Genomic DNA, 26321 nt, shown 5'->3' with positions numbered 1-26321 from the left:
TTATATCTCACTCTTTTCACATGATAACGAAATGCTGCTCTAATGAAAGAAATGTGTCAGCATGACTGTTTGGGCTTAAACTGTAAGTAAGAAATAAATGTGTAAAACTCCAGAAAAAAAAATGTTGTTAGGTCATTGAACAAACTGCCCTGTAATTCTAGAACTGAACTCACAGAAAATATAATTTTATTGTGGACACATTGTAAAAAAAAAATAAAAAATTTCTATAGTCAACAGTGAAAAATAAGGAACTTTTGTTATTTAATTACTGAGGTGTGATATGAATGGATGGGGGCGGGGCCTCATCAGCAGAAAAAGCTGGAAAAAATTTAAGCCCTCCTTTACATTTTCTAAAGTTATCCAGTGGACCAGACTGGACTCTTTGTGGGGCTGATTCTGGTCCCGGGCTTTATGTTTGACACCTCTGTGTTCCCTGAGCCATTCCTGGCTAATTGGTATGGTTGGAGTGTGCTGTTGGTTCAGCAGCCTTAAATGACATGATGAAGGTTATCCACTTCACCTATCAATCAGTATACATTACATCACATTAATAAAATTGCATTACATTGTGTAATATCACATGATACATCACTATGGCACTGATTACATTATATATAAGATCAAATAACATTCTGACATTGTAGGCCCAAGTTTAAATCAGATCATATATGATCACATTTAATTATGACTCAGTGAGATCACGTGTGAGAACCAATATATTACACAGATAGAAAGCAGGACCTCGCTGACATATGCAATATGAAAATAAAAGAGCAGCTTCCAGTCAGCGATGGCTGTTTCACAAACTGTATCCTGGTTACAGATGCTTCATTTCACCTGAGGCCTAACCTGGCACCACAGGAAGCCATTTTTTTCCATTATGTCTTCCTGTAAAGCAGCCCAAACCCTGCTCATACATTAAGCTGATGTGAAGGGATTATTAATGAGTGACAGAGACCTAACAAGGAAATTTAAAAAAACAGCAACAAAAAACAATTTTAGCGCGCATAACCTGTGATGGATTCTGTGCGTCTTAAATCAGATCCTTGTTTTTGAAATGTTTATTTACTGAATCGTTCTCTCGTCCGAACATTTGAAGACATCCAGGAGGGTATTAATGGGCCACGCTGTTGTGATTCAACCAATGACGAGAACGGCGGGGAAACACTACACAGAGAGCGCCACTGGCAGCATGAATAAAAGGCAGGCAATGTGCGCAGGAGGGGAGGTCCGAGGCCCGGGGTAGGCTACGGGAAAGCGAGGTAGAGGCGGAGTCTGTCTGTGAGCGTATATGCATCTGTGTGCTTCCTCGCTCACCCCTCCTCTTTTTTTTCTTTTTTAAACCACCCCACCCCACCTCTGCTGCCCCTCCCCTTCACCCCCCCTCTCCCCGACCCCTCCTCCTCCCCTCCTCCCATCGTGCTTGCCCGCCCCTGAGTCTGGAGCAGCAGCAGCAGCAGCAGTGGAGCTTCACTGCCTCTCCTCGCCTCACAGTGCGGGAATATAACAGCGGAGAGCAGAATGGATACGGAAGGGAGCCAGAGCAGCCTGTCCTCCGGCACGGACAACTCCCCCCACGACCCCTGGTAACAGCCCGAGTCCGTGCGCCCGTGTTTCGCTCGCCTCTCGGCCCGGTTTGAGTTCACCTTGGACTTAAGTTGAGTTCAGTGCGGGGAGCGGAGCCGCGCCGAGACAAAAGACAAGCACGCTGTGTGTGTTGTGTATGTGTGTGTGTGTGTCTCTCTCTCTATGTGTGGGATGGATAGACTCAGCGGAGGAGACGCAGACGCACCGCTTGCTTTCCGCCTGTTATTTCTCTCTCCCTCCCCTCCTCTTGTTTGTTTATTTTTCTCGCTTTTCCGCTAGAAGGCCACATTGTAACTTCTCCTCCATCATCTGGAAAATCCTCTCCTTTTTTTTCCTCCTCCTCCTCCTCTAGGGGATTATAACGGCCCGACTGGCCGATTGGTGACTTCGCAACATGGCCGATGCTTTCTTCTTACTTTATTGATGCTATATTACGCACAGATCCTCCAGATTTCCCCCTTCACTCCACGAATGTGCATGTGTTGTGCTTGAAAGACGCTTTGAGAAAAAATCTGTGTGACTTACAGCTTCTGTTTCTCTCATTCAGCAAAATGTTCATCGGGGGTCTGAGTTGGCAGACAACACAAGGTGAGCTGTCCCGCACGCTACTTTAATAAGTCTGGATGAAAGCCTCCTGTTTACTCCTTTTTAAATATAACGTTTGCTCTAATAATAGCTGTGGCGATAACCTGCGAGGCTTCTTGAAGTTTTAAGGAGAAACGCGGTGAACAGTTCAAATCAAAGCCTCCTATTCATTAGGTTTAGAGTCGGGAGACGCAGGAGATTAATCGTGCGCACACGACGACTTGTCTGCCTTTCTTTCCTGTGTACTCGTTACACTGTTAATAACCTGAGGAGGGGATTCACAGTAGAAAAAAAGGAAAAAACACTAAAGTGATCGAGTAGTCAGCGTTAAAGCTGGAAGTTGGGTTCGTCATCATGGCCCACGCTAGTGTTGTTGTTTTCCTTATTGGTAGCACTCCGCTCAATTCATTCATTTATTCGAAGAGCCGTGAGCGCAGGCTGACGCACGGGCACAGTTTAGTCTTGTTGCGACGGCCCGTGTTATTATCTCCACTGCTGCTGCTGCTGCTTCTGCTGCTGCTGTGTCAAAACAGCGAGCGTCACCAAGTGTGTAGCTTTGTTTGTGGTCCGCAGGGCCTAATGGGGCTGGTTGTGCTGAATGGCCAAAGAGAGCCCGGTGTAACAACCCCGGCAGGACACACGCACACAAACACAACGTGGTCCGCCCGACCCCCATTGTCTCTCTTCAGCCACTGCACAGCACACCAGGGCCCTGTTTAGAGAGAAGTCCCTCTCTCCTCCCCTTCCCCTTTAACGGTGTCTCCCCGGTGTCTTTGCAGAGGGCTTGAAGGAGTACTTCTGCAAATTCGGCGAGGTGAAGGAGTGCATGGTGATGCGGGATCCCGTTACCAAGCGGTCGAGGTAAGAAGGAGGCGTGTGCGCTCCGCCGTCCTATCACCGGATGCCTCATGCTCTTCCATGCTTTTCCATGAGAGCTGTCGTGAGTTTGCATTCTGATTTTGTCACTTGCGTGTGCTTTCTCCCCCCCCCCCCGCGTTTTACAGAGGGTTCGGCTTTGTAACATACGCAGAACAAGCCGGTGTGGAAAAGGTTTTGGCGCAAAACAGACACGAGCTGGATTCTAAAACGGTGAGTTCTTAAACTTTTGAAGTGGATGGTACAACTTGGGCAACTTTTCTTACTCTGGGAGTGTGTAGCCTGTTTCTTTCTTCTTCCTCTCTCTCTCTCTCTCTCTCTCTGGGTGCATTTTACCTCCAACCCTATGGCTTGTAAAGTTGAGGAGTGCATTTTGGAGCCCACACCCCTCCTCCTCCTCTCCTCTTCTGCTCATTTCCCCCTCCAAATCCTGGTTCAGGGCGCCAACATGAAAGCGTTCTTTCTTGGTCTTCATTGCCATGGTTACCTGGGGACCGGAATGGGGTAGGAGCCCCTTTGCAAAAACCCTCACAGTTTTTCATGTAGAGCAGAGAGTTCACAAGTTTTTTTCCTTCTTCTTTTTTTCATAGGAAATAGCAAGTGATAAGTTTTTTTAGTGGCAGCTCTCAGAGTTTTTTTGGGGTGGCAAGAATTGTGGGAGTGGATTCCAAACCTGATGGCAGGGAGAAGGAAGACTGTGGGGTCAGAGCAGCTGAATTTAAATAGTGATGTAACTCTCTGAGATTTGTGTGTGTGTGTGAGTGTGTGTCTCTGTGATTTCCCCCTCCTACACTGCTTAAACATGAACAAACAAATGTGGGCAAATTTCACAAACCACTCACCAAACCAGAGGACAGGCAGCGCCCTTGTGTTCAGGTAATTCATATTTTTGCGAGAGACAGTGACTTGGGCACGAGTGCGAATCTCTGTGGTTTGTTTTGGTGAGAATCCGAGGCCCACATTTGAATATCTATTAAAGTGCGAATGTCTCTGTCTTGGTCATGGAGATTGGTTGTAGGATTGGGGACTGGGTGTGTCTTTGCCAGCTTGTTGTCTTTCCTAACCACACGTATGCAGACACACACACACACACACACAATAGGATCATTTGAGAGTGAAAATTGGTGGCACAGAAAGTCAGCAGGGCCCAGGGGTGGAGGAAAGGTAGAGTTGGTTAGTTTGTTGGAGCAGGCCTGTTGCTGGGGGTGACGCCAGCCTCAGGAGACGGTGCTGTAACTGCACAGCCCAGTGGGATTTATGTCTCCATAACAACTTCTCAGCTATTTTGCATTGACTTAAGATTTGGTTGGTTGGGTGGCACAAAGATAGTGTCAAGTTGTGTCGGGCATTTATAAGTACGCGAGATTATGATATCATGTTTGTTTTTTTAAGTGAGACAGTTCATAATTTAGAAATAATCAGACCTTTCAGCACCACTGCTGGAGGTCCTGATATTTATTACAAAATGAGCACTGCTGCTGGTAATCTCTCCATATTTTTTTTTTATTATTCCTATTTCACCTAGCTTGGAAGTAGGTTCTAAGAAGCTGCAAAATATTACTCAGTGAGTCATGTTACCTCTTAAAACTAGGTGCTGCCAGAGCCTTTGAGAGCCAGACCCTCTGTATTTGTGTGTGTGTGGGATGTGAGCGCTGGTTTTGGACGCCTCTGGTAGCTCAGCTTGGCAGGCCACTGGTGGGGTTAGGCGTTGCCCTATTATAAACCAAAATACGGCATAAGGCTAAACAATAATAATGTTAATGACTCAAATGCAAGGCTGGGTTGCTCAGGTTGTTGTGGCAGCAGTCTGCGGGGGGAAGCGTGCCATGGTACCATTTATCCAACAAGGCGTTTTAAATGGGGGGTATGGTTGCCATTTTGTTGTTCCGTTTTGGAAATGTGAGCCCAGAATTTATTAGTTGCAAATCTCATATTTGCCAAATTGGGATGTATTTTTTTTCTTGTCTTGCTTTTAGCTTAATTCTTGAAATGCTACGCAAAACATATTTGAGAGAACGTTTCTGCATCACACCTGGAGTCTCCCTTTCTCTCCACAGTATTGTTTGATCAGCCTGAGACGTGAAAGAGGCATTCCTCACAGGCACGAGGAAGAATATTTGATGCTGTGATGTGTATGCCTTGTTATGCCGAGCTTTGGTTTGCGAGAAAATATGTGAAAGGCATGAAGCAGGGACGGGCGATGGTGTGAAAAGGATAAAATGCACAGGGTGAGAAGTCAGGTGCAAACTGACCGGTGCAAGGTCCACGCTGCTTGGTTAGAAGCGGTATTAAACATTTACAGTCCTGCTACATCGTGCTAGCTGCCCTCGGAAAATGAAAGTCACAGGTTAAAATATCAACTGAACTGTTATAATTGTTCAGTTATAATGCAGTAAGGCTGTCTGTTGTGTTCAGTGAGAGGGTCTGTCGAGGTTGTTGTTTTGGTTCGAGGTTAGATTTCCTGTCGGGGGCAGAGTGTGGCCTCGGGGCATTGGTGTGCTGCTGTATTTCCCTGGCCAGAGAAGAAGGGCACAACTGGTATTTGTTTTCTTGGAGAAAATGCTTCACTGGAACCGGTTACGGGAAGAAGTAAAAGACGAGGCCAGATATTCTCTGAAAAGAGACCACTTCTCGCTCCCTCTGTGTAGTGATTTCAGATTATTAGAAAAAAATTGTGGTGAATTATGGTTTTTTGGTGATTAGTGTGATGATTTGGCATTTGCTATTTCTTCACAGGGAACTCTATCTCTCAAAACGACCCCCTAAAAAGCCCAGTGTAGTGCTGAATACAGGTTACTGAAAACATTTTTAATAGAAAGCACAGACAGATAAGAAATACTCTGATTATTTTTATTTTGTGTGATTTTTTTTTAGCGCAAGTAAGCTGGAATGTCCTTTTCAAGGTGTTTTATATAGTAGGTGGTAATTGCTGCTTTTGGCACGACTTGTCTGCGAGGCTAAAGTAGTCGTCAGCATTGTGCTAATATAGCCGCTTTCATCTGTAGCCCCTAACATATGTTAGCAGCAGCCACTGTGGGCCACAGGCCCCATAGTCTGCAGTTGCTAGTGGTCTAACACCTGGTTAGTGGAGAGTTTAAATGCCAGGATGGGCTGCTCGCTCCTGATTGGAAGATTAGCTGTTAATGCTGACGTGTACGAAACAAGGAGAAGGGGGATGGAGAAGGAGAAGAATAGGAGAGAAGGGAAGGCCCTGTGCTGTAATTAGTATGGATCTGTAAAGCAACTAATCGGATTGAAAGAAACAAACTGGATTGGGCTCCTGAGGTCCGTGCACGACCTCAGATCTGGGATAAAGCTTGGACCAGCTCTGAAGGTGGAGCGATGGAGCTCTCTTGTCATGTTAAATGTACACAAACCCCCCCACCCCACCCCAACAGTAAACACGACAGCCAAACGGGTTAGGCGCTCACATAGAGGGTTACAAAAGGTAGGGACGGGGTTAGGTTGGAGGTCCTCATTAGTGAGCTTCGTTAACTAATTACTGTGCCATTGTTCAGCTGTGCAGATTGACCCGGCTGGCCTGAGCCCAAACCAAGACTCCCTCTTACACTGTGTGTGCATGTATTGACATGTCAGCCCCTTTTGTCTCCTTGGGTGTTTGTAGCTTTTTGTTAAGCTCATATTGATTATTTTGTCATAATGACGGTAGCCCGTGGTGTCTTTTTATCAACGTGGTTGCCCTTTTCTTGCGAGAATGTCTTGGAAACTCGGCCAGTGTGTCAGAGCTTGAATGTCTGTGTGTATATGCTTGTGTTTTCACCTATGAACTTACACGTATGTCACTTTGTATACTCGTGGTGCGTTTCCGCTCTCGCTGCATTGTTTGGGTGCTTGTGAATGTGTGTGTGTAAGTGTATATGTATGTGTGTCTGTGGGGGTAGCACGGGAGCCCCAGTTCCTCTACGGGCCCATCTGTTTTGTACTCTTTGTCCTGTTAATTAATGAAATCAGAGGGGCTGCCTGCTGGGACGGCCCCACTGCACCACCACACCGGACAGGCCCGCTTTCTCATGGGTGACTCTGTTTTTCAAATGAATGCCTTCTCTTTCTCTCTGTGCTCTCTCACCTTTACACGTACGCATCTACTGGTTTGACATTTTTTTTTTCAAAATTTATTTATGCTTTGATTTTTGTTTTCCAGTTTGTAACACTGGTGGACACGCCGCGCCCTGCGAGGTGACTATTGGTCGTAGATTAGAGTAGTCTTAAAAGCTAAAACCACTAAAATCATACTGCAGGCTCTGCTGTCACTATGCTGCTTAGAATGAGCGGAGGTTGGATGTCATAAAGCAGGATGTTAGACCAGTTCATGAACACTCAGTTATAACTCTTGTCTGTCAAGTCTGGGAAAAGCACCTTTTTTTTTTCCTTTCTAGAAAGGTTTTCACATTTTTCTTGAGTAGTTACGCTTTCACCAGTATGATTGGGAACGCTACGTGGCCGAGCTTCTTTTCAAATGTCAAGCCACCGAAGAGCTATTTCTGAGTGTTGCAAACAGTGACCTGGCTAAGTCATTTCACTTTTTGCTTTGTGGCCTATCTGTCTTCCTTGAGGCTAATCCGCCAGTCTGATAGATGCTTTAGTTTTCATTTTTATTATTGCCTCCCTCTGAGTACTGCCAGATGTAGAAATTACATGTTAGATATATTCTGTTACTTCACTGAAGTGGAACGATGTTTTTTTAACAGCATGGCATGACAGTAGCTGTAGTAGCACTACTACAGATATTACATTAGGCCTAACGTAGCCTAGCTGGTAACCTTCAGTATTTTGAAGAGGTTCTGATAATTTACTAGCTGTAACAATACTGTTAATTTGTAAAAATGTGAAGTATGATGGGCAATCTGATCCTAAAATTTATTAGCAAGGCTGCTATTCGATGTGATCACATATCTTGATTTCTTAGGTATTTAGTTAGCCCATAAAAAATCATAATTTGTGTCCCGTCTTCCACCCCTCACCCCCAACCGGTCGCGTCAGATAATTGCCCCTTCTAGAGCCTTGTTCTGCTGGAGGCTTCTTCCTGTTAAAAGGGAGTTTTTCCTTCCCACTGTCAACAAGTGCTTGCTCATAGATGCGAGGGTCGTCTTGGTGATTTCTCTCTATTATTTTACATCATAAAGTAATTTGAGATGACTGTTGTGGTGATTTGGCGCTATGTAAATACAATTGAATCATGCAAACATACGGATTTCACACTTCTTAAAAGAAAGGGGGTTTCCAAGAAAACGTTTGTTTATTAATCAACATGCTGCTGGATTAATTAAAAAAAAAGACTTGGATATTAGTGCTTGTCTACAACTAGCTTATAGAAACTGATATATTTTTCTTCGTGTGTTTACAGTGGTGATAACAATGGACAATGTGGCTCGTGTTAGATGTCTGCTGCTATCTGACCGCTGTCATTCTCAGCCCATGCTCTGCCACATGATCGCCTCAAGGCAGCTCCTGCCCTCTTGTCGTGTTAAAACAGTAAAAGGCAGGTGGGCTGAACAGAAAGCCCGAGGCAGTGACCTCTCAGCACTTCAGTGCCAGGAGGAACAACGGACATTTTGCCCACGTATGCCAACCGGTTTACATCATCAGTATGGTGATTAGGTGATGTCATTAGGATGTTACAGACTCTTGGAGTTGTTTAATTGTGATAATTATATTATGCTGTAATATAAATGAGTTTCTTTCCAGTAGTACAGTTGTACTATAACTTATATGCTATTGTTTTTAGTAAACAGTGAAACTAGTGTGTAGAAATTGATGCATCTGCGTTTGCAGTATTTGGGCTGGAATGATGTGAAGAAAAGCTTTGACATTAACTCAATTATCTTCTCTCATTAAATACATTTCAAACATAGACTCTATAAAAAAGATGTTTAATTATTTTAAAAACGTTTTTATTGAACAAGGTCAAATGCTGCCATGCTGGGTGTGAATGGGCGGTGTGAGTAAAATGAATTCTCTTATTCACTGTTCATCGTGCTTGATCACATCGCAGTGACCGGATGTTCAGTTTATAAGTCAGCAATATTTGTGACACATTTAAATAAAAATGGCTAAAAAGCTGAATCATAAAGCGGGCAAACGCACACATCTGTAACGCTGTAATGTCACATTTGGCCCACACAGACACAGAAATGCTGTGCTGTCATTGTTTGTGAGCGCGCTCGGTTGTAGCGGATAGTCGCTGGTGGCTTCGTGTGTCCTTGTCACCTTGGTCTTTGTGCTCTGACCAGCTGGAGGTGACATGGCTGTTCTCATCTTTGTGTCCCACTTCAAGGTGTAAAGTCCCTCTGCAATCCCTTCCAAGGACGCTGCAGCTGCATCTTAGTTACACAGCGCTGTGCTCTCGAAGCGGCGGCAAATGTGAGGCACTTAAAGGTCCTCGAAGGATATATCTGTCAGTAGATTTGTCATCAGAAGCAGGGAATTATCACAGGAAAGAGATGAAAGGATTGTTTGAATATTGAACGAACACCCTCCTTTGTGTCGTGCGTATTGTTCACATTAGAACTAATTATTTTAAGCTATTTCACAGGGCACTTTTTACTGCCAATATCAATTCAATACCTCTGATAGCGGCTGTGGGAGACACGAGGGGTTTCGCTTCACACATCCAATTATTAGAACAAAGATGAAACTCTAAGACCATAATACACTACAAGGTCCTGTGACCTAAAAATCATCTCACTCGTCGGTTTGAGTGAGAATAACACGAGATTCCGCACAAATTTAAAATGCCAGGCCAAGCTTTGCATATTTAGCATTATTAAAGGCCAGCTCATTCAAAGCTCATTTACTTCTAATTTTATCTGTAACCTTGACCAATGCTGAGACATTCCAGTGGGGAGGAATATGGATACAGTCAAATCGAGCTAATCCAAAATGAAGCTTGTCAGGATTTGTGAGATTTAGAAAAAAAAATCTATGTGTGATATATTCAGAATCTTAGATGCTCATTTTGGATTCGAGACTGCCCCGCTCTGTCTAGTTTGTGGCGAAGATGCATTTAGTTGTGTCTCAACACACAATTCAGAGAAAGTACATATTCCTGTCTCACTGTGTATTTTGTTCCTTATGCGTGTTTGTTTGGCTGCCGTGTTTGGATTTTCGGGGGCTTGCATAAACAAGGGTCTACTATACATATTCGCGGATTAGCATACGATCTATTTCTGGACCTGTAGTCCTTCAGATGGGTCCAGACTTAGAGGCTCTGTGTTGTAACTAATTCTAGTTAGTTAACAGGGTGGTAATTCATTGATGTGCGTAGGGGTTTTTTGAACAGGAACTTTTGAGCAGCAAAACCAGAGCAGGTAGAGAATCGGTATCATTGCCGGAAAAAAAAATCAGATGTCAGACATATTTTAATGTCGCTTTCCTAGAAGGGATAAGAAAAAAATATTATTTTTGATCATTTTTTAAAACTTTAATATGCATTTCCAGTCCCGCAACCATTCAAAGCATGACGCATTTGAGTCTGAATAACTTGTGTTTATGGTTGCCAGCGATCCAAACTTGCTTAATGCCGTGTCTGTTATTAGTATTGATGGTACTTTTTTGTAGCTTTACTGCTCCCAAATCCTTAATAAGTGTGTTCTGTTATTGGAGCTGTAACAGAGTGTGGATTAGACCTCTCTGTGGTCTAATTGACCCCAAACACAATAGTACGGAGCAGAACGCGTAGTAACGTGTAGAAGGTGTGCAGTTTGTACATTTCTTTTTGGCAAATGTAGTTGATTATATGTTTGCTGATGACCAGTCGTAGATTATTATGCATTTGCTGCCTGTTTCTATTACAACAGAAAGAGTACAGCATTTATATATATATTTTTTTTAATAAACAAATCAAATGTGTCGATTTGTCACTTAAAAAAACAACAACAAAAAACTCATCATGACTCATCTCTTCCCTACAGATCGACCCAAAGGTGGCGTTTCCCCGCCGGGCTCAGCCTAAGGTGAGTGCACCCTGAAGGAGTTAACAGCAAGGAGGAGTGGAGATGATGTCATGTGTCACCCCTAATAAGGCAGCCCTGGTTGGCTGGGATTAGAGTCAGGCACATGATCTAATTGGAGCTACAATCCACTTGTCCAGCCTGACACCATGACCCTGTGTACACTTGCTCCTGTACTGCCGCCTGTATACGTGCACACACGCACACACATGCATTTTCTGGCTCACACCTAAATGGATGCTTGCACTGATTATTCACCTGCACACATGCGGCTCGCATGCGCATGCCTCAGAGGCCTTAAATTGACATCAATTAGTCTGAATTCCAAGAAGAGCTTTAAGCAACCTTTGAGATTAGACAAACGCCAACCAACACAAAGTCTCTTTATCACAGGCAGCTAGCACAGACCTAATGTTATTAGTGATAAAAGATACCTTCTTCTTCTTTTCCTTCTGCACTGTTAGCTGGTGACCAGGACAAAGAAGATCTTTGTCGGAGGACTGTCAGTCAATACCACCATCGAAGATGTGAAGCAATATTTCGACCAGTTTGGAAAGGTAAAAAAAAAAAAAAGCACAAACCTACTAAATACTTGCAACCATCATGCTTAAGCCTTCACTCTGAAAAGCTGTCTTTCAGCTGGACTGCTGCTGCTCAACCTTGGTCTGACCTTGACTTACCCTTCACAGATACTACCCATCATATTAGATATATGAGCATTTTAGTGTTTTTTAAATGGCAGTTGATAGATAGATATTTTGCAAAGCTATATTGTATCAATAAAGGGACAACAAATATCAATTTTTTAATAAATCATTATCATCTTGCCTGATAGGAGGCAACCTTTTTGCAAGCAGTTGCACTCTGACTGGGACTGACTGTAATCACTCTCAGAGAGGTTTTTAGACATTTGCAAATAATTGCTATTTAATTTATAAATACAGACAGATTGCGTCGACTCAACTGGCTGCCAGCTGTTTGTATTCTGCAGAACAGGAAGGCTGCTGAGCACAAATGTAATGGTTAAGTGTGTGCAAAAAATATGTGATTTTTAAAAATTTACCACAGTTTATTGCTGTTTTATCAGAAACAGATTGTATATAATTGCAACATTATGACGTATGGCAACATTTATGGCACGTTTAAGTGACAGTGTTGGTGTGCTTGACATTAATAACTGAAGTGAGATAACTTTATCTTATTGGATAAAACATATCGGCTGTCTTGAGGACATAATTTGTAGTTGAAAAAAGGGTGATAAATCACAATACATGTTACTACAAAAGCTTAATGTCTTATCGTGAGTGAGATATTGTGATACTGTCGTATTGTGTGGGTGTGTGGTGTTTACATCCTCTACTTTTAACCCAGATTTCTCAAGGTGGATGCTAATATTTTGTCAGCGTTTGGCTGCTTGCAACTCTTCTCTTAGTTTTAAGGAAGAATTAGCTTTGCAATTAGCCTAACAATTCATCCATTAGCCAACAGTTTAAACTTTTTATAATTTATGAGCCTTAAGGTGTTTCATCTACTTTTAGTTCAGAATTTAATAAAGTACAGAAACATTTCAATCAGTTATTTTTGAGGTGAATAATTTTTCTGTGGTTTTCAAGAGTTTGACTTTGAGCTTACTGTTAGCTTCTAACAAGTTTTCACACTATAAGTGGGAAATTGTTGTGTTCAGGTGTTACAGTACTTTGATCAAATTACTTGATAAAAATTGTATCAAATTACTTCAGCTTGCCCGCAATCTGTCCGTGTACCTTCTGGTAGCTGCATAAGCACACCCTGGGGTACCTCTGGTTGGGCTTGGCTGCTCTAATGGACTGCATGCCTTTGATAGATTATATTCATCTACTGACTCTGTCCAGCTAAAAAGTTTTTTTTAAACTTTCCTTGTAAACTTTTTTTTCCATGGAGACAAAAACGACTTTTATGGCTTTTGTTTTAAGCATGTCCGTTTTTCGGTTCAAGTCAAGACACCTTAAAAAGAGAAAGCAGACCTATTTTAGGAGAAAAAGTGAAACGAAGGCACGCAGTGAAAGTGAAAGAGACAAATGGTAAACGGTGTGCTGCGCTGATATACATCCTTTTAACCTTAGCTAGCTTCTTCAGAAGTCCTCAGAGTGGGTTTCTCTAAAGAGTGCAAATATCAAAGAGGGGAAACAAAGAAAATGCTGTGTGGTCATTGGTGGTTCTGCTCCGTCAGCTTTAGCATGACTTAGTTTGTTAGTTTATCTCTCTTGTTGGCTTTTTTTGCTCTTTTCTGATCACATTTTAGCATTTCTGGCTTCTGCATTTGGCCTGCTTAGCTCTTTTGAAAGAAATTTGGTGAAAGGCAAACACATGCTGTGGAGACAGATGAGTGGCCGGGGGTAGAGGGAGGTAAAAAAAAAAAAAAAAAGCAGGAGGGGAAGAGGGAGAGGGAGATGGCAGGGGACTGAAAGGGAAGAAGAAACCCCCCGTGGAGAGAGAGTGGGAGGGGAACTCAGAAAAAGGTTGAAGGGCAGAGGGAAGGAGGAATGCTGAGATAGTTGTGAGGGGCAAAAGTGATTATTAAAGGGGGAAAAAAAGGACCAATCTGATGAGAAATAAGAGTGTTAAATTATCCATAAAGCGTGGCATGTTGGGTTAGTTTTTAGCAAACTACTGTGTGTGCGAATGGAGATCAGCCTTTTCAGTATTAACTAATCAAATGCAACAGCTGCTCCTGTAACAGCCCCCCCACCTTACCCAAAATCAGTACTTCAGACTCCCTCCCATCTCACACACACACACACACAAACACACACCCTGCTCTAGTCCCTCTCAGCTTGTTGCCGTGGTGACCTGCCTTCGCCCATTGTCCCGCTATAATCCAGTGCTTTTTTTTGGGGTTTCCTTTAAAAAAAATGTGCGAGAAGTGTGTATTTGCATGAATGGAAAGACGGGCGTTCTTGTGAAAGTGTGACAGTGGCATCGTCGTGGATGCGAGCTTGCATGCATTTGTCCCCATGCAGACGGAGAGCGAGGCTCACAGCCGGCGATCCAGTTGTCACAAACATTAAGTGTGCACCTCTGCCGCCGTTGGTGAGCAGGACAGTCTGAAAATGAGCATTGCTTCAGGATGTAGGCCTAATGGGTTGGAAGAAATTAACAGCACGAAGCTCCTTCTGCCTCGTGTCTGCCTGTGTTTTCTCTCAGTTGGCCTCTGACTCATGCTTAAGGTATTACTGTATTTCAGGTACTGGTTCAAATTTAAAGAACGCCGTTTAATTCCGGCCCGCGTGCTCACGGAAGACCTGGATTTGCGAGCGTGTGACCCGTGGCACCGATTCAGGTGGCTGTTGTGACATGTGACACGTTTCTCCTCGGTGCACTCACTTAAAATGGCTGTTTGCAGCCTGTGTGCCGAATCATTTCTCCCCGGTGATTACAGACACTCATATCTAAGACAACACTCCCTCCGCAGGATGAGGGAATATTTGGACTGTTTGGACACGTGAGACCAAAGCTGTATCGTGGATAGCGGCGATCCCACAGTGCATTCCTGCTGAGCGGGAGGTATTTCTTGTTTATTATCTGAGCCTGGTTACAAGGTGCAGGTTTGGTTGGAGCAGGACTCAGTGTCCTGTTTATTTTCATACTGTGGCACCGCCTTGCAAGGAAAACACAGAATGCACTCTGCATTTTATGCAAGTCTTTGATATGTGCCGAAGTTGTTGTTTTTTTGTTTTTTTTAGCAAGCCTCTAAGAACACCTACATAAACTTCATTAGCTTGGACTAGGGTGGCTGCTCGGTTGTTGACGCGTCAGGTGTTCTGGGCCGACCTGAGGAGTCAGAGGCTTTTGTTTACATCGAAAAAACTCTGAGGGCCTCTTGCTAAATGTTCCTAGGCCAATGAGACTGCAGCAGCCATGTTTCGATTAGAAGTCTGAAATGAGGGTCTTGTAATTCCCCTCAAGCTCATGTGGCTCTTTTTTTTTTTTTTTTGGCCAAAGCTGAATATAAGATCTGTCCACACACAGAAATGTGTTTAACATTTCAGGCATTAGCATTTCAGGCATTTTGGGCGTACAGTCAGTTAGGTTTAATCCAAAGGAAATCCCTGTTTTCATGCCTGTTTACCCTGCCTCTCTGTATCTTACACGAAAAGCCCGATGATTTCAAATCTTCCTTTTTAAGTAAACCCAGAGAGTAGGTTAGCAAGCAAACGAAGGAGCGGATAGGATGAAAAAAGCAGCATGGACAGGGCAGACGGGAAAAGTTGGGACTCCACTCACCCATGTGAGCTGGCGATTAGAAGGCTTGACTGAACACTTTGTCTGCTGGCCTGTTTAGAGAGAGATGGCCGGAGAGAGCGAGCGAGAATGAAACGAGGGAGGGAGATGTGAGGAGACGGCGGGGAAAAAAATGTGAATGCCACCTTTCATAATCTGGCAGAAAAGTGTAATGGACTTGTCAGCAAACACTTGTTCTTCAGTACAATAGCGGTACGCTTCACTAAAAAGCGGTTATTTTTAATGCCGCTCTCGGGAAGCAGCTCGAGATCTCGGCTGACCCTCGTTCTCTGTACATCTGAGAATGTCAGAACTATGAGAATATGACCTTAAGTTTACTCCGGCTTTGCATGCATGCTGAGTAGTTAGCGACAGAGCTGCTGCTAAGTCAATCTCAGAACTCACAGCTATCCAATCAGATTGTCTTACAGCACCCTGGGCAGTGGACATCGTGAGATCTTCTCCTTATTGGTTTTGGCAAAGGCGAGGGGGGCTGGTGTGTGGCCACAGTCTGCAGATCTTTCTGTTCTCATGGAGGACAATTAGCAGAACCATGTTTGCACTACTATACTGCTTATTATCTGTAATTTTTTTTTCCGTTTCCAATACTTAAAATCTCCTCTGGCTGGCAGGGTTCGCTCATCTCTTCCAGAATAGATGTTGCTAATGCTAACAGGAGGACTAGCTGTGAGTATAACTCTACTCTTATGATAACATGTTGGCCTGCAGCTGTCTACTTGCTGTCCTCTTCCCTGGCTCTCTGCTGTGTCATTGAGTCTGGATGACCGGAAGGCTGGAAGACATGAGGGGGAGAGGAAAGGAGAGGGGAAGGGAGGAGGAGGAGGGGATTGTGGGATAAAAACTGAATGAAGGACAGCAAGAGGAGCACAGGGGGGAGCTCTGTGTGTGTCCCATGCTATATGTTAACAAGGATGAGAGTGAGGAGGGCTGTAGACGCAACCTTGATCCTCTTTGCATATATCATTTTTCACTTTCGTTGGTGCAAACACTTGCACAGGCTTGATCTCAATCAGACGAGAAGGCGTGCATGTGTGTTTTTCATCTGAGATACGTTTTAGAAATCAAATGACCTGCCTACCCAGAGGCCTCAGGCACTCAGGTTACACTGGTTTGGGTTTCAGCACACGCTGCCTAATGAAAATAGCCATGTGGTAGGGCTTTGGCATATTATATCATCATCCCCGGTAATGTGGTTATTTTTGCTGATATAAAAACATCATATCGTGATATCATACATGCTACAGCAACGCCATATGTTCCCCAGTCCGAGCAACAAGGAGACAGGCCCAGGCATGTCTGACAGCAAGAGCGGTAGCTAAAAAAGCAGCTGCTGCAGCACCCTCCAAGCGAAGCACGGTACTTAGAAAAAATGTGAGAAAATTGGTCCCACTAAAGGTGGAAATAACAAACATGGCAAAAACACACCCTTGAGTACAAAGCAGGCTATGAAGCAGGAGATACTAGCAGCCCGTGATGTGGGACCCAACAGTAAACAAATGACTCAACCGAGCATGCTAGAGCACTCTCCATATGACAGGAAGAGCGAACGGCGGATGGAAATTACTGATGCGGTTACACGGTGTTAGAGCAGGGCTTTAAGCAGCTGATTAGAAAGCTCGACCCTGAGAAACAACAGGTAGAAAACACTTTCATCTTTATTGTGTGACAATACTGTGCAGGCTGATGACAAGTTGCAAGGTTAAGCTACTGTAGTTGCTGTTAAACTAAAGCACGACGCAGTTATTTTATAGTTTTACTTAAATGTCCCAGGGAAAGCACAACCTGGGCTAGTTTTGTGCTCACATTTGAATTTCTGCTGTGTCACTGTATATACTGCTGTGTCACTACCATTGCACTGTAACGCTCCTGCAGCTGCTGCTGGCACCTTGTTTCAATAGATTCACACTTGTAATTAGGAAGTGTATCATCAGTGACAGCAGCTCATTGGAAAAGAAGGTTGGTAAATGCCCTTCATTTACTTACACTTACAAATGCTGCCGACTGCAAGCTGCGAGCGTCGATACGACGTTCAGTCTTCTTTTTAAATATATTGTTGTTTTCTTGAAATAATCATGATGTAATGTTGACGCTGTATCGCTCACCACTACCATGCAGTCACACTCATGTGTCTCTGTGTGCTGTGCAGATTTTTCGGCAATTACTTTTTGTTTTGCTGCTAAAGACTGAAAATGTAAAGTTTTACTTCCACCTTGATCCCAGGCCTTGGCTTCTCCGTGTGTCTCCTCATGCCGTCAGAAGCTGCTAACTTTCCTGCCAGTGAAGGACGAGGGAGGGAGGGAATGGGATAAAAAAAAGGGGGAGGAGGTGGAATATGAATAGGGCAGTGGATTGAGTGCAAAAAGGAAAGTGGAGGGAGAAGGAGAATAAAAGGAGAGCGTGTTGACAAAAACCTCAGCTCACTTTGTTCTCTACTCTATAATCCAGAATGCTCACTGGCAGGGTTCCTACCTGCCATCAAGACTTTTAACTTTTATCAATCTTTTTATTGCTGTTATTCATCACAGCATTATTTATCAGCCCTTCTTCTTTACTTCCACATGCTTTTCCTCCCTCTCTTTTCTCTCCAGCCATTGAAATGAGCTGGAGTGGGTGTGTGCGTGTGTGTGGGGGGGGCGGGGTGAATTCTTCTAATTGAAATTCTTTGCAAGGTCTCCATGGGAATGGTAAACTTTGCAGAGAGGGAAAGAAAGACAGCGAGGGTGAACGAATGAAAGCAAAAGAGGGGCGAGAGCGGGACAGAGTTTGTAAGAACTTGGGTGAAGGACGGAGGCAGAGCGAAGAATGGGGAACATTCAGCGCCTCTTTTTTACCGCTGATATATTGCATTTCATTTTATTTTTTTACACGGCGCCCCCTTTCCCCCTGTTTTCCCCGTCGCTCTCTTCCCCTCTCACCCATCCATTCTTTTTTCTTCTCTCCTTTGTCACCTGTCACCCCGCCCAAGTCTCTGCCCTCCACCCTCTCCATCTGTTTTCCCCTCTTACTCCGATGCTAAAGAGGGACAATGGCACCCCATGCTGTGTAATGATGTGCGCGCGCGTGTGCGTGTTAAGATGTCCGAGCTCATCTATTCTGTGCTTTGTTCTCACAGGTCGATGATGCCATGCTCATGTTTGACAAAACAACCAACAGACATAGAGGTGCGTATCCCGAGTTATACTCAAATGTGCGCCCGCACGCATTATGTTGAAACGCTTAAGTGGGACCACGATGGAGTCATTAGCTCTGGTGATCTAGCTAAAAAAAAAATCAAACAAACAAATTTTTCTTAATGTTGTCTTTCCTCGCTCTTGCCTACCTCTGTTTATACAAAGTCAGGATCTAACTTAAAACATGTGGGGAAGGAGGGAGAAAGAAGAGAGCAGGGTGGAGTTAGCCACGCCCTATCCCCCCTCTCCTCCATGATGCTAACACCTTAATTGACAAGCAAGACCTGTGAGGTTGGCCTCAGCTCTTTGGGTTGCACGTTACAAGAGGGAGACATTAAAGTGATCACTTATTTTCTGATAATTGTGCTCGTTCTTCCATCTCATTATAACCACTCGTATCCAGGGCCCATGTAAAGGTGGAAAATTCAACATGTTTTCAAATGTTGCTCAAATGTTACAAGGGTTTCTTTAAGAGTTTTTTTTTTTTTCTCGCTCTTTTCCAGGTTTTGGTTTTGTTACCTTTGAGAATGAAGATGTGGTTGAGAAAGTGTGTGAGATCCACTTCCATGAGATCAACAACAAAATGGTACGGACGTGAGCTGTAAAAAATATTTAGAGCGTGGTTTACTCGGTGGTGTAGGGATTTGTTCCCAGTGTCCCAACTGCCAGACTGAATCATGTTGCGTATCTGTTGTGTGTCTTTATTTCAGTAGCATTTTTTTTTTTACTAACTCCCTGTTTTCTTTGCTTCAGGTGGAGTGCAAGAAAGCCCAGCCCAAGGAGGTGATGACGCCGACAGGCTCAGCCAGAGGCCGTTCCAGGGTGATGCCCTACGGGATGGACGCTTTTATGCTGGGCATTGGCATGTTAGGTAAAGTATTAAACAAACAGCAAATGCAGTATCTGAAAAAAATCACTATTAATCAAGTGCTAGCACTGATTGACACCATTTTTCTTTACGAAGACGGAAATAACAGATTATGTGAGTAGGTGTGTGTAACTTCGTTTTAGATTGTACTTATTCTAAAAATACTTAAAAAAAAGTAACAGGAGAATAAACTCAGACATCTAGAATGTGGAAAAACACCGACACGAGACATATTTATGTATGTGTTGCTGATCAGAAATAACAGAAAAGCAACCAAATCACAATATAGGCTTATCCTCAAATTTCAGTAGTGCTTTGAAAATGTCTTCTGTGCATTAATTTAGCAGCGAATAGTTCAGCAATTTGAACACATTTCTTAGGTTTCCTCATTCACATTAAGAATTAAGAAATGTCATATTGTAGGTGCGCCCTTTGTTCAAAAATATTTAGGCTACGTGAGCTAAACGCCTGCTTTGAATGACGTTATTTTCTGTGATGTATTGAATATTTAGAGGTCACGGACTGAAGGGCTCCACACGCTGGAGTAAAAATACAGTTTGAAGAGATCCTCATTGAGAAATCAAAACCGAGAGCTACATCATCTGCAGTTTGTGGTTGTTTGATGCCCTCTACTGGCAATTTTCAGATCGTAATACATAATCTCAGTAAGGGCCTGTAAATGTCAGTGACTCATACTACCAGGTCTGGCTCATGTGTAATTCATCTTTAATGACCCCATTTCCCGCAGACGTTAAGATAATGTGTATGCCTGGATCACCAAGTGTCCGGAGCTTCGCCTTATATTTCAAAATATTCCGAGGTTGATTAAAATGAACCCCGGATGAGGGAAAGCAAAATCAAATAAATGACCTTAAATCACTCAGTGGTTAATAATAGCCATCTTTACTGTAACTCCTTAGTAGCTGCACTCTGTTGTACAAGAGCAGAGGAAATTACCGTATAGGAGATCGGTTAGCTAACTGCCACTGCAGCAGGTGAATGTACGACTGCACTCTTGAGGTGGTTCCAAAAATAAACCTGGATAGATCAGATGGCTAGATCTGCCTGTGTGTACTCATCGTGATTTCTGCTCACACACCAAGCAGCCTCCCCTTAAACTCATTTTCTGAGTTCGCCATCATACAGCCAAGTCAATTAATCCTCTCTCTCTCTTCCTCTCTCCAACAGGCTACCCGGGTTTTCAGACTGCTACCTACACCAGCCGCAGTTACTCTGGTATCGCGCCCGGATACACCTACCAGTTCCCAGGTACGTCTGCATAAGCCTCGATCACAGCTCACTGACTCTCTTTGGGCCTGCAGACAGGGACAGAGTAAAGGCTAAAGGCTACAGGCTGCAGCATGCTGACAATTTTTAACAGTGGGAGGCGAAACATGTATGAACAGCAACGGCCACGTGGCTAGACGCTCATGTGCGCGCTCAGGTTCGCGTTTCATGCCGCCTTCATTTCAGCTGCAGCAAGTGTGATTTTAAAGTGCTCTTGTCTGTAACTTAAACCCTCTGCACTTTCTGAAACATTGTCTTCTGTTTCGAATGTTAGTTGATGTTTTTTGCCTTTCATTTGTGATATTGAACCTTCTTCCTCTTATATTCTTCTCTGTTTATTTGATCTGCTTATGTAAGCCCCATTCAATTGGCTGTATCGCCCCTCCTTTTCCTTTGCTCCCACCTTCCTGCCTGTCCTTACAGTAGGTTTTCTTTTTTTGTTTTGTTTTTACTTTCTGTGCTCGTGCATCTATGTTGACATTGTCTCTGTGTGCGTGTGTGCCTTTGTAGTCTGGCTGGTGGATGGCGACTATTTACAAAGACATTTTTCTCTCTCTGGATCTTCTCTGTTTCTAGAATTCCATTTAGAGAGGACCCCCCTCCTGACATCATCCCACCCTCCTGAGCTGGCAGGTGAGTGTCGCCGCAACCCCTCTGAGAACCCAGAGAGAAAACCCAAAGGTCTTTAGCAGCAGAAAGCCAATTTAAACCACGAAGCCCATCTTTACTAAATGCAGTAACCCTGAATCACTGGGATACTTCTTCAAAAACAAAAGCAGCATAACCCCAAAAATGTGTCTGTCTTTACAAACCTGTTTACTTTTACTTTTAAAATCAGATTTCGATTTAATTTTTCATTTAAGAAATAGTCCGCCTATGTACATACATGTGAGGCAATCCAGCAGCAGGCAGAAATAGGGTTCAAAGGTAATGCAAACGACCTTGTAACACTTTTCAAGAATCAAACTTTAAGTAGTTTCTGTGAACATATGGGTTGTTTTCACGAAGCTACTGTGGAGGTCGCCTTAAAATGTCTTTTCCTCTTAAGCACCATTCCCAAACATGCTGTGAGTAAACTAAATCCTGGGTTAAAACAAGGTCAAACTGAATTCACAATGTTATTAAAAATAAAAATATGAACCCCCAGGTATTGGTTAGCACTGTTATAGTAAGAAGGTTTCTGGCTCAGACCTCCTGGCCGGCTGGATTCTGTGTGGAGTTTGCATGCTGTCTCCTCCCACAGTCCAAAGACATGCATGTTAGGTTAATCTGTGATTGGCCATAGGTGTGAATGTAAAAGTGTGTAATCTGTCTCTCTTTTCGAACCCACTGACCAGTGACCTACCTACACTGGGTCTACCATGCGTCTTGCCTAAAATCAGCTTGGGTGGGCTACAGCCTCCCATCAACCTTCAACTGGATAAGCAGTTAAGGAAATTAATGGAGGGATTTATGGATGTACACTAAACGATCTAAAGAGTTCCATTTTACTTTGAAGACTATTTCTGACAGAGGTGACAAGATATGATAATATATTGGGCTAAAAGCTTTTAGGTTGCTCCTAACTCTGCCGGTAAATACTTGTAGTCTTTGGATGTGTTGTGCATGTGGTCCCGATCTACGAGCAGCTGTGCCTTTACACTGACATCTAGTGGCTCTGAGCTGTACTTAAATCTTTACTTGGAAACGCCATCCTCTTTGATTTTAGCCATCATTTTGTGTCTTATTTAATGCATCTAAGCCAGATGCTATAGGATGTTAGATCATTAAACCTTACACCAGTGGTATTTAAATGACATGTCAGATCTCTGGGTCAGCTGTCAGTTCAGCCACACTGAGCTGTAGATCATGACATACGTGTTGTGTGACAGTTTTGTTTGTTGTGTAATCCTCAGCCATTCCCCTGACTGCATACGGACCAATGGCAGCAGCTGCAGCAGCCGCCGCGGTAGTTAGAGGTATGTCCCTGTTTGTCTGCGAAAGAGTGAGAACAGCAGGAGTGTGTGCATGTTTACAAATTTGCATGCTCGCCTTACTCACAATGAGCGCGTGCGTGATGGCCTGGTTGGAGAAATAAAAGAATATTTTTAGACATGTGCATGTTTCTGTGTGAGTGTGTGTGTGTGTGTGAGAGAGAAAACCCTCCAGTGTTTAAGACTGACTTGTCTCTCCTGCCTCTCAGGCTCCACCCCTTCACGCACAGCTGGCTTCCTGGGCACCAGCAGCCCTGGACCAATGGCTGACCTGTACGCTGCAGCCAATCAGGACTCAGGAGTCAGCAGCTACATCAGTGCAGCTAGCCCCGCCCCCAGCACAGGGTTCAGCCATGGTATAGGGGTAGGTCACACGCTCCCTTCCTCACCCACCAACTCACTCAGACATACATGCATGCATGAATGCACACGTGTGTTGACAAAGCTGCTAGAAGTGTATTCATCCTTGCCTCTATGTGTGTGTGTGTGTGTGTGTGTGTGTGTGTCCTCAGGGTCCTCTGATTGCTACTGCCTTCACTAATGGCTACCACTGAGAAGTCTCAGGTCACCGAGGGATGGGAGGGCGTCTCCTCTGCTGATGAGCCAATCACAATGCTGACTGCCCACTGATGGCACAACCTGATTGGCCGGCCACCGGCTCTTTACCGGGCTCTCCTGGCTCCATATGGCTCCGCCCACCGACTGAATATCTTTTTAAATCCAGAACTCTTGTTTCTGCTGTACTAATCTCACTTCAACATAACTTCCCTGTTTTCTCCTCTTTTGTCCTCATCATGTAGTCTAATAACTAGAGCCCACCCCCTCTTCCCCCTCAGTTATCCATTTTTTTCCTTTTGAAGCTGAGAAAAAGAAACTGCAAAAAAAAAAAAAAAAAAAAAAAAAAAAAAATCTCTGAGGAAACATTTGTCATCGTTGACAAAGACACAGACACAGACAACTATTTTGAGTTTTTATTATCGTCATTTTAAACTTCACTTCCATCGTGAATCCTTCCCAGCTGTCGTGCTGATGTTAACAGAAGCAGAAAGAAGGAAAAAAAAGAAAGCCGTGCGAGATGAGATGGGTCTCAAAGCCGTTTTTAACAAAGGAAGAACAAATCCAACACAGTCCTTTTTTTAACTCGAGTCTCACGGAAACATGGAGGAAAAAAACAACCAACAACAACAACAAAAGTTAAATGTATATTTTGGTAGTCTTTAAAAACAAACAAAAAAACCTTTGTAATATTGTTATTAATATTGACATAATAATCTGTAAGGTATTTTATTCTGTAATTGGTTTTAAAGCAATGTTTTTATGTCTTCCTGTAAAATATTGTACATAGACATTGGGTGAGGTAGGGTGGGTGTGGGATGGGTGTGGGAGGGAGGGGTCACTGAACCGGCTGGCATGTCATTGGTTGGTTTGGAAAAGGGTTAACAGCAATTTGACTGGATGTCATTTACTACTCTCTGCGGTCATCTCACTACTTTTATGGGTATGCGTATGCCATTATGTGTACACTGTGGGGCAGTCCACTCTAGCGTCACTTCAGCGCAACGCTATCCAGGATAGCTGTTGGCGAATAAACTTCCAGGAGCTTGTCTGACATATTTTTTTCAGTTGACACTTTTTTTTGTTTGTTACCAGGTCATATTTTTGTTTGTTTGCTTTACGTCTTTCAAAAAAAAAAGTGAGAGAAAAAAAATAAGCGAATAAGCGAATTTGTCTCTTGCGTCTTTGCGGAAAACAGTTTATGAAACCACGATGGGACTTTGGATCATTAACAACTTTAAAACAGGACAAATAAGGGGTTTCAGGCGATTCGGGACTTGACTTCCTGATTTTTGAAAATATTATATATATTTTTTTTGCGTGTTTCTCTTCTTAATGTTTTTCTTTATTTTATTTCTTTTAAGAAAATTCTTTTATGCGGTGTTCTCCACCGTGACAAACAAATGAAGGACATTCTCAGAGAAGCAGTTGTAGAAAAATCACGATCATGTTCTTTCCTCTTATCACTATTGAAGGTGCATGTGATTGCGTCTGCGTGTGTGCGTGCGTGCGTGCGAGTGAGTGTTTGTGCGCATACATCAAGGTGTAATATGGAACTACTTTCGTCAGCGAAGGAGCGTTTTGATTGCCTTTTTTTCCTTTGGTACTGAAAAAAAAAAACGTTTGCCCTGCTCCATTTGGGTTCATCTGCTCTTCTCCACCCTGACTCTCTCCCATTCCACACTTCGTTTTAATAAATTTGTGCTCCTCTGGAACCAACAGATAACTGTTTATATATAGTTGCTGCTCAGTGTGGTGGTGAACAGACAGGGTTTTGGGCAGGGAACCAGAAATGGAACAGGGTCTTGCTCCCAGTCGGCTCTGATACGGGGCCTCAGTACAAGACGGCGCTGGCTGGCAGGAAAAGTCAAAAAGCTGGAACAAATTCAACCTTTGCAAAAACAAGTAGCCTGTTTGTTCAGCCTTCTTGCTGCAGCCTGTTTGATGTTCAGCACAGCAGAAAACTTCCTGATCCAGCCAGTAGTTCCTCTGTCAGACGGGCTGGGACATGATAAAAGAAAAAAAAAAAAAACTACTGCTGGACACCAACACTGTAACTTTTTAACTTACAATAAAGCAATAAGTTATTTTTTACCTTACAAATGAAAATAGTACTATTATTGGTAATAGCAGACGACAAGTGGATAATTCTGCGGCATTAAGACTTATTTTCAGAAAAAAAAAAAAAAACTATATTTTTCTGTTTTGAGATCTTGTTCCCCTTGTATATTGATTTTAATGATGTCTTTTGTTGTGCTGTTGTAAGGAAAAGGGCCAATGCTTTGAATGGAGTTTGTAGCTCTACATGAGTTAAAGTTTAAGATTTGGGCTGTCCCCCGCCAAGCTTTACAGCAATGCTTTTCTTTTCTTTTTTTTCTTTGTTTTTTTTCTTTGTTTTTTTTTTCCTGACAGTTTCAATTTGAAAATCCTAATAAATTATTCTAAAGTGTTTGTGACTCCTGTCTTTTTTTTTTAACCCAACATTTGTTCACATGCACGCTGAAGTCATGTGAACTGACCTGCGTGTTTGAAATCATCAGTGGAAATGCCTCCTTTTAAAGTGGTATACTGGCACAAATAGTCGGTGTAGTTAACTGCCAAACTTCAACTGCTGAGGCTGAAAAGTGAAGCCAAAACACAAGTGCCAAAAGTTGCAGTTCATAGAATGGCCATTTGAGGCTGGATTTGCTCCCTTAATCAAATGCACAACCTTACAGTAGGGATAAGCGTGTTTGCAGCCTGGTGCAAAAAACATTTTGGTCTGTGTTGTTCATTAAAGCTACTAAACGCTGGACTGTGAGTCATTCGAACATGTAAACTCCACCTAACTCCAGTGACGAGTGACAGAGAACTTATCAAAGAATTCTATCTTTAGGCACATTGTTACTAGCACCCTGTCACAAAAACACATAATTCGTTCCCATTTCTTTAGTTGACTCTATAAAAAATATCAAAGATAACATAGATTGACAGACATAGAAGTATTTTAGCACCAACACGGTGATTCCCAAGTCGCTATTATCTGAAAACTTGGCATATCTCAGCATGGTGTGCTGCATGTCTGTAAAAAATTTGTTGAAACCGGTGGAGGACAAAAAAGGAAGTGGCCTAAAGAACTATCCACAGCAGATGAATAATACCTGAAAGTCATGTCTATAAAAACAGTCCA

At 43.2% G+C, this 26321-nt stretch overlaps 1 protein-coding gene across 1 annotated transcript; it reads left to right on the top strand.

Annotated features, from left to right (window-relative positions):
- Positions 1-1445: 1445 nt before the first annotated feature.
- LOC116326500 (RNA-binding protein Musashi homolog 1-like) lies at positions 1446-25601 on the top strand. Its single transcript, XM_031747830.2, has 14 exons — positions 1446-1586; positions 2135-2175; positions 2952-3033; positions 3177-3261; positions 10980-11021; positions 11483-11575; positions 18412-18460; positions 18973-19055; positions 19223-19340; positions 20526-20606; positions 21201-21257; positions 22520-22582; positions 22807-22961; positions 23110-25601. The coding sequence occupies exons 1-14, from the start codon at positions 1522-1524 to the stop codon at positions 23149-23151; spliced, it is 1056 nt and encodes a 351-aa protein (XP_031603690.1). The 5' UTR covers positions 1446-1521; the 3' UTR covers positions 23152-25601.
- The last annotated feature ends 720 nt before the right edge of the window (positions 25602-26321 follow it).

This window comes from Oreochromis aureus, linkage group 5, assembly GCF_013358895.1.
Source record: "Oreochromis aureus strain Israel breed Guangdong linkage group 5, ZZ_aureus, whole genome shotgun sequence".
Classification (NCBI taxonomy): Eukaryota; Metazoa; Chordata; class Actinopteri; order Cichliformes; family Cichlidae; genus Oreochromis; species Oreochromis aureus.
Note: the sequence above shows the minus strand (reverse complement) of the source record. Positions and strands in the feature narration are given on the sequence as shown.